The 7,481-nt window shown below is 36.8% G+C and overlaps 1 protein-coding gene across 4 annotated transcripts; it reads left to right on the top strand.

The window, feature by feature from the left end:
- Nucleotides 1–353: 353 nt before the first annotated feature.
- On the top strand, nt 354–4,773 carry LOC135102314 (divergent protein kinase domain 1C-like). Of its 4 annotated transcripts, none has more exons than XM_064007345.1 (4): nt 354–445; nt 1,527–2,058; nt 2,519–2,734; nt 3,091–4,773. In XM_064007345.1, exons 2-4 carry the CDS (start codon nt 1,846–1,848, stop codon nt 3,913–3,915), a joined length of 1,254 nt encoding a protein of 417 aa, XP_063863415.1. In that variant the 5' UTR covers nt 354–445; nt 1,527–1,845; the 3' UTR covers nt 3,916–4,773. The 4 variants fall into 4 exon arrangements, with proteins under 4 accessions (XP_063863415.1, XP_063863417.1, XP_063863416.1 ...); XM_064007347.1 differs by having other exon boundaries at nt 403–579; XM_064007346.1 differs by having other exon boundaries at nt 403–585.
- Nucleotides 4,774–7,481: the final 2,708 nt, after the last annotated feature.

Genomic DNA, 7,481 nt, shown 5'->3' with positions numbered 1-7,481 from the left:
TATTCCGATATATTTATGTTTCATTTAGGTATGAAATGTAACTACGTTAACCTTTTTTTTTTTATGGTAAATAGAGACAAATTTTTGTCAAATATGTTAAAGTTTGTACATAGGGAAGTGTGGCACTCAAATATCACACATGGAACTATACGTACATTGATTGAAAGTCTTAAATGCTTTCCGTCATTGAATTTCCCAGTCTTTGATAAAAAAAAAAAAAAAAAATCCGGAGAGGAACGAAAATAAACACTGAAATATCGCATAAATATCACATATGTAATGCCATATTAACAATGTGTTAGTAATCATAATATACTTCGTTGTTAATTTCTCAGGTCTTCTGAGTTTGAGAGGAGAGAAGGAAGGGCCGAATAAATGAAGGAGACGAAGGTGTGGTACAAGATTTCAAATCAAAACAAAAAAGTGACAACACGGCAAAGGGAGGGTAAGAATGATTCCTGGACCACACAACACTCACTGCTCACCTGCACCACCTGCGTCTGTCCCTTGAGTAGGACTGTCCCCACAGTTGCCTTGACTATCGAGCACTATCGAGTGCTAGATATGCAAAGTCTTACTGTAAGGGTAAGCGACAGGTTGGTTATGTGAACTAAAAACTGACTGTGGGAATAAATTTCAGACACATGACATTTGTGTTGAACCAGATTTGTAGGTAGATATGTGGGGCCACAGTCAAGTCAATACTTTTGTGTCATGAATATCTTAGCACTGACCAAATTTTACTTATCCTGCATAACAGCAACCTGCCCCAATACACTGAAAAGTAGTTTCATCAGTCATTACCTTTCAAATCCTGATCCAAAACCTGTTCTTGTACTTAAGGTACTCCAAACCTGTAACATTATCCAAACCCACATCCTAAAATCTGCTGTTATCTTTTAAATCACCCAAACATCATTACTTCAATCTTTCCGTGTGGTACATGCAAGAGATTAGGACAAGATTGGGATGTGAGTTGTGATAAGAGTAGGGATCTGGATTAGGTACAAGGTATGGATTAGAATCTGGAAGGTAATAATCAATGATTCTGCCTCATTATGCCAGAGTGATGCAACTATCTCAGTGAAATGGAAGCAGTTGCTTCTCTTGGATGTTGCAGAAAAAAAACATGAAATAATGTACTGCTTGAGAATGATCCTCTGTAGGATGTTTTTGAGAATAAGAAATTGATATTATGAGGTATAACTGCAAGTCTCAGATATTCACTGCTTACCATGCCTTGCATTAAAATTTTTCATGTAAATTTCATGGCAGCAATTTGCAATATTTTCTTTTTTTTATTCTAACAAAATTTAATCATAACTGAAATAAAAAGGTCTCCTGTTACTTATGGAGGTATACTTAGCACTACAAGAGTTAATGTGTGATACCCTAGATTTCATTAGAAGAAAGTAAATATGCACAGTGCATTTTATATAATTTGAGTTAAGCAATATATATATTTGATTTCATTATGATAATGTTCCTGTGACTCAAAAATTTCAGACCAGTGTTTTCTTCCACAGCTTGATGGCTTTTCTGCAGACAAGAAAATTGATATAATATTGCCTGTGATGAAAATTAAGATAAACCTTATGGAAGAGTTTTATTGATATTACATGAGTTAATTCTTTAAGAAATCTCAACTAATGTAAATAGATAAAAAAATATAAACATGGTTTTAGAACACAAATCTAATCCTCTACACAAAGAAGAATGAAATTATAGCTCTTCCTGGTTCCATGCACCAAAAAGGGTAATGATGAATGCACCTCCTAGGCATGAGTTGACAAGTTGCTTCAATATGAGTCTTACACAAGAGGTGTGATTGTTGCATCTCAGAGGATGAAAATAACTTTTCTTCTGCCATGCTGCATTGCCAAGTTCATCGAGGACATGATAATGAACAGACGCAAAAGGAAAAGAGTATTGTTGTGGAGCAGTGTGATTGCCATGGTGGTTGTGGTGCTTGCAGTGATGACTGTGAGGGAGGTGCTCCTGGTCTCATCCTTCCTCTGTACCACTTCAGATGTCATCAACAACCATATCACTGCTCTGGTGAGTCCCTGTTGTGGTTACCTTCTACTGTTTATTTATTCTAAATTTTCAGAATGAGTACAACATTCTTCTCAATTTTTCATTATTTTGCCATTTGCCATCATTCACAAGTTTCATGGTGAAAAGACTGAGATGGTTTGGACACGTGAGAAGGGCAGAGGAAGGGGTATTGAGAGGGGTGAAGGAGGTGAGGGTTGAAGGCCGACAGCCGGTGGGAAGGCCAAAGAAAAAGTGGAGGAAGTGTGTGACGGAGGATATGAATTTGATAGGAATAGAAGAACATATGGCACAAGATCGCAGTTGTGGGAAGCAATCATCGCCCGTTCAGCTTCACCCTAATGGGAAAATGTGGACATTAAACGAAAATGATGATGATGATATAACCTTGACAGCCTGTCTGCCTGTGTGCTGAAGCAGAGAATACTATTTTAAATGATAAATCAGTATTAACTTTCCCCAGTGTGCTGATGTGGGCCAAGATAAGGACCAAAAGCTGTGTCAGGAGCTGTGTGTAAAAGACGTGGCTTCCCGGGTCACCTGCCACACCCTCCACTTCAACAAGGCTGCTGTGTTCACCCTTACTAGCCAAGACAGCAGCAAAAAGGTGGTCAAATCAGTCATTGATGCAGCAGAGCGTGAGGTGGCAGTAGATGGGATACAGGATGAACTTGATGATGTGAGTGCCAAAGTTATATTTAGTTTGGTGTTAGTGGTTCTTTTTGGTGTCCTAGCCAGCTTCAAGGTATGGTGATGTACTGTCTTACCAATGAGGAAACAGTAAATGGTTCCATTGCTTTATTTGTGGAAGCAGATGATAAGTGGTTTTGTGTTGGCAGTGATGGTTCAAACTGAACATCTGCTGAACTCAGAGCCTGGTCTAGATATGTTCTTAAGTGCGAGATGTAGCTACATTTTGGGTATGTGAATAGTCAATTATTGTTTTTGTGCACTTCAGCCCTTTCTTCAGATATTCTAATAATCTTTACCTAAGTTCTTTGCAGATATGTAATAGTAACTTTTGGCCATTTGCAGTTGTATTGGAACCAGAAGTTTGAGCAGCAACACATTCCTTCTAAGGAGGACTTCTTTACTCTAGTCACCACTTATGTAAACAACTTCGTTGGAAGTGAAGTGAGCTGGGAAGTCATCAGCAAGTTAGTCAACTATAGCCACCTCTACTCCACTGCAACAGAGTCACCAGCAAACCACCAAAGCTTTGGAAAACTCATCCAAGACCATGAATTTCTCACTTCTGTGGTGTTTGAGGAGTTGCATCTTTTTCCAAAGATTACTGGAATATGTGGAAGTTACTATGCTGTAGAGTACTTTGAGCCTCTAACAAGGAACCCAATGCAACCTTTTACTATGACCTGGAGAAACAGGCTCTGGAAGGCATTGGACATCCTCAAATATATTGGACAGTTGGAAACAGTAGGAAGAGAGCCAATTCACCTCTGTGATGTGAAGCATGACCACTTTGGATGGGATAAGGGAGACAGGCTGGCTTTCCTTGATCTTGATTCTGTGCTGTACGAAAGTTCTCTCCTCAAAATGATGGAGAATACCCCATACTGTTCCAACCATGAGGACTGCTCTTATTTTGACTGCAAAAGCCGCTGCCATCACAGGACTAACAGGTGCGAGATGGAGCGTAGCAACACTAACTTACAGGTTATTTGTGACAAAATATTTTTGGGAAACACAGACTCTTTGCTTTCCTTGTATGGTCTGTTGGTTTCTAGTGAAAGGACTGAGGACTTAGAGGAGGCCTTGGAACTTTGCCGCACCAACAGAGGCATGACAGTGGACAACATGGTGGACATCTTGAGTCGGGCCTCCAATGCACTCTTGTTTTAGTGAAAGCTATTCTTTGAGTCTGTCCCTCACTAATACCTGCTATTGTGTAGATGGTTTGGGTCTATGTTAGTTTTCAGTATCAGCTGATGTGAGTCAACATTTTCATCAAACATGAAAATCACTTATTGTAACCAAAGAAAAAAATAAGTGATAGTTAGGAACATAGATATATAGGTTATGATCTAATCAGCTTTCCATTACCAAAAACTGAGTCTTAAAATTCTAGATAATTAATTATTCTTGTCACTTGTATTAAGAATGATGGTCAGCATAGAAAAATGTAGTCTTAGGTTAAGATTTCTGTCTTACCAAAGCATAGAGCTGCCAAATGGCAAGTAACTAAGCTGCAGCTAACATATTTATTGATTTTATGTATTTATATGAATTTGTGCTTGTACTTGTTTACAAATTATTTATTAGGACTACACATTTTCAAGCTTCCTGATGTGAAGTTTTTAGATGAATGGCAGCTGACTGATATACATGTACTTGTGAAGTATTTTTGTAACTAACTTATTTTATGCAGGCTGCTGTTTGCACAAATTTCCACGGGGAACAAATGATGCTTTAGTATTTATGAGTAATGCCGCATTCCAGCTCCAAATGAAAAGATATACATAGATATACACAATTATTGTCTTCGTTTATCAGCAAATTTAATTCTTGTTTATGTGTGGATAATTACACGATATTTTTTTTACGATATTAACTTATTATCTCTAAATTATAGAGGCTATAACTGTTAGAGAACAATTATCATTGTCATCATTGTTTTCAGCTCTGTAAGAAAATAAATTTTATAAGATAAATGCTGATTTATATTTATTTATAATTAAAGATCATATATGTCTATTAAAAGTATTGATTGATAATTAACCCTTTATGTTATATTGCAAATAATTCTTCCAAAAACTGATAAAAAATATACATATGGTAAGCCATGAATGTCGTAATAATACTTTAATGCTGTTGTGGGTGAGAACCATAACAATATTGGGAGGCTATGGTTGAATGGTTACTACTTGGACATGGTGATCTTGTGAACCAAATTTGAGTCTTGTTTGAAAATAGTTGTTTTTTCAGTCTATAGCTGAGTATCCACATGATTCCTGTCAACCTTATTTTTGGTAGTGACTGCATCCAGGAGGTCCGTAAGGTAGCATAAGCCTCTGCAAAGGCATCACTTAGAAAATCTTCCTGTGCCACTATGGGGATGGGCTGATCAACTAAGCCTCCATAGATATAAGAAGTTAACCATTTAAAAAGCAGACTGCTCTGTAAACAAATCTTTCAGCACTGATGTGACTTGCCAGTGAGTGTTGCAGTGCTGAGGATAACAGCTACATATCCAGTTTCAAGATAGTTTCTTGGCTCTTTTTTTCTATGAATGTCTGGAACATGAGCTGCTTTTTGTCATACATGTGTACTTGTCAAATCTCAGCCTTTCCTCAGAGTGTCTTGCCTTAATGTGCTGAAGTGCTCAGTATATTAATACATGTGATAATCAGAACAACAAAGTTGAGAAGACAGGAAAAATCAGATGAGTTTTTTGCTTGGTCAACATTCATGTTCAGAGGCACAGATAGAGCTAATGATGAATGAAATATTTACATTCACATGTTTTTGTTTATTATGATGCCATCAAAGGTGTGACAAATCTGACATAAACTTGCTTTGGTTTAAATCCGGCTTGGGTCAAGATTCAAGGCTTACTGAAAATGTTCTTGTCACAACACACAAGAGGTTCAAATTGATAGACAAGAAAAATGCACTTCCAGGTCTGAAACTCATCTGTAGTGTGACTCTAGAGAGAGAGAGAGAGAGAGAGAGAGAGATAAGAAAATCAGTTGTGGCTGGCTCAATGAAGCACTAGGGTGTGGTGGGAGTTTAAGGAATATCACTATAAATTTGTGTCTGCCTCACCACAACCTATTTGACCATATGTACAAGTATGAGCTCTCTGGAAGAGTACAAGTAGTGATGGCAAATCCAGCATATTATTCATTTTAAGTCCTGTACATGATTCTCGTGACCACCAGGTGAATTACTCATACAGGAGCCCAAACTGTTAGCTTTCCTCCTCTGCCAGGTGGCAAGGTCACAACTCATATTGTATTTTTCAATTGTCTCTCCCTTACTAATCTGAAAACCAGGGAGTCTCTTTGTCTTCCTATTCCCTTTCTATAATGAAAGCTATGCCAATGGTTGTTATCTAGTCATTATAATTTATGTGTAGCCAATCTTAATCCATGTGATTTCCAAAAGCTCCATTGCAGGATGGTTGTCACACACACACATACACATTCCTTATGTAAATTCCTACAAGTCTTTCTTATCTCCTCTAACAGTTCTCTGTTCTATCTTCTTGATCTTTATATCAAGACAGTGTACACATTCAGTTAATTGCAAAGCCAAGTAATGAAGACAAAATGAATACAAAGTATGGAGTGTGCAATGCAATGCTTCCCTCCAGTCTATTGTCCAAACCAACTTCACTAACATTTAATAGGGAAGAAATATCAAGACATCTGTTGGCCTATAACAAAACCAATGCATGCTCTGCATTTCTTCAACAAAGGATTTAGTGAATGCATCATGGTCAACTCCTTATCACACTGCTACTCAACCAACAGGCCATTGCTACAAGTGATTTTTTACAAGTGAAAAATTATCTCGTGTTGTTATAGTTTATAGTGGGGATCCCCAATCTTTTTGTTCCTTTGTACGTACCCCTTGAACATTTTTATAGGTTCCTGTTTATAAAAAAAAAAAAAAAAAAAAAAAAAAAAAAATGAAATTCATGTGTAAACTGCATAGGTATCTTAAAGGTGACATCAATAAACTAAGCTCAAGTAATTTACAAAATATCTTGATCCATCACATACATATCTTTCTTCTAGTTATCCATAATGATCATTAAGTCCTGTCTGTACCTGATCCTTTCAGGCCCAGTACAGATTGTGGCTATGGTTAATCCCATAATAATGAAAACCAAATGCTATTCACCCTACTCTTGATATGTATAATTTATATGAAAGTTTTGCTTAGTAAAAAAAAAAATTAGAGGCATTGTGCAATCTGACTGCAGGTTACAGGACCATGTATTGCACAGTAATGGTTATTCTGAGACTCAATGTACCCACTGAAAAAGGCAAATGTACCCCAGGTTGGGAATCCCTGGTATGTATATATGTATATATATATATATATATATATATATATATATATATATATATATATATATATATATATATATATATATATATATATATATATTTTTTTTTTTTTATTTATTTATTTATTTTTGCTATATCTTTATAAGCATGAGTAAGTGTACAGCTACATGGCCACTGAGTCTTTCTAACTCCACTCTCATGTGTCTATCTTGACACAGAAGCCACACCACAACACTTCCACCACAACACAGCAGTTGTCACACCGTAGTGTATTCATATCAAGGGATAAGAGTGGAAGTGAGGATCTTTTTTTTTTTCCTGGCAAAAGCTAACGCTAATGAAGATGCTGCGATCTTTATCCTGTGTTGCAACAATGTCAATGGTCCACAC

Source organism: Scylla paramamosain, chromosome 7, assembly GCF_035594125.1.
Source record: "Scylla paramamosain isolate STU-SP2022 chromosome 7, ASM3559412v1, whole genome shotgun sequence".
NCBI classification, from domain to species: Eukaryota; Metazoa; Arthropoda; class Malacostraca; order Decapoda; family Portunidae; genus Scylla; species Scylla paramamosain.
Note: the sequence above shows the minus strand (reverse complement) of the source record. Positions and strands in the feature narration are given on the sequence as shown.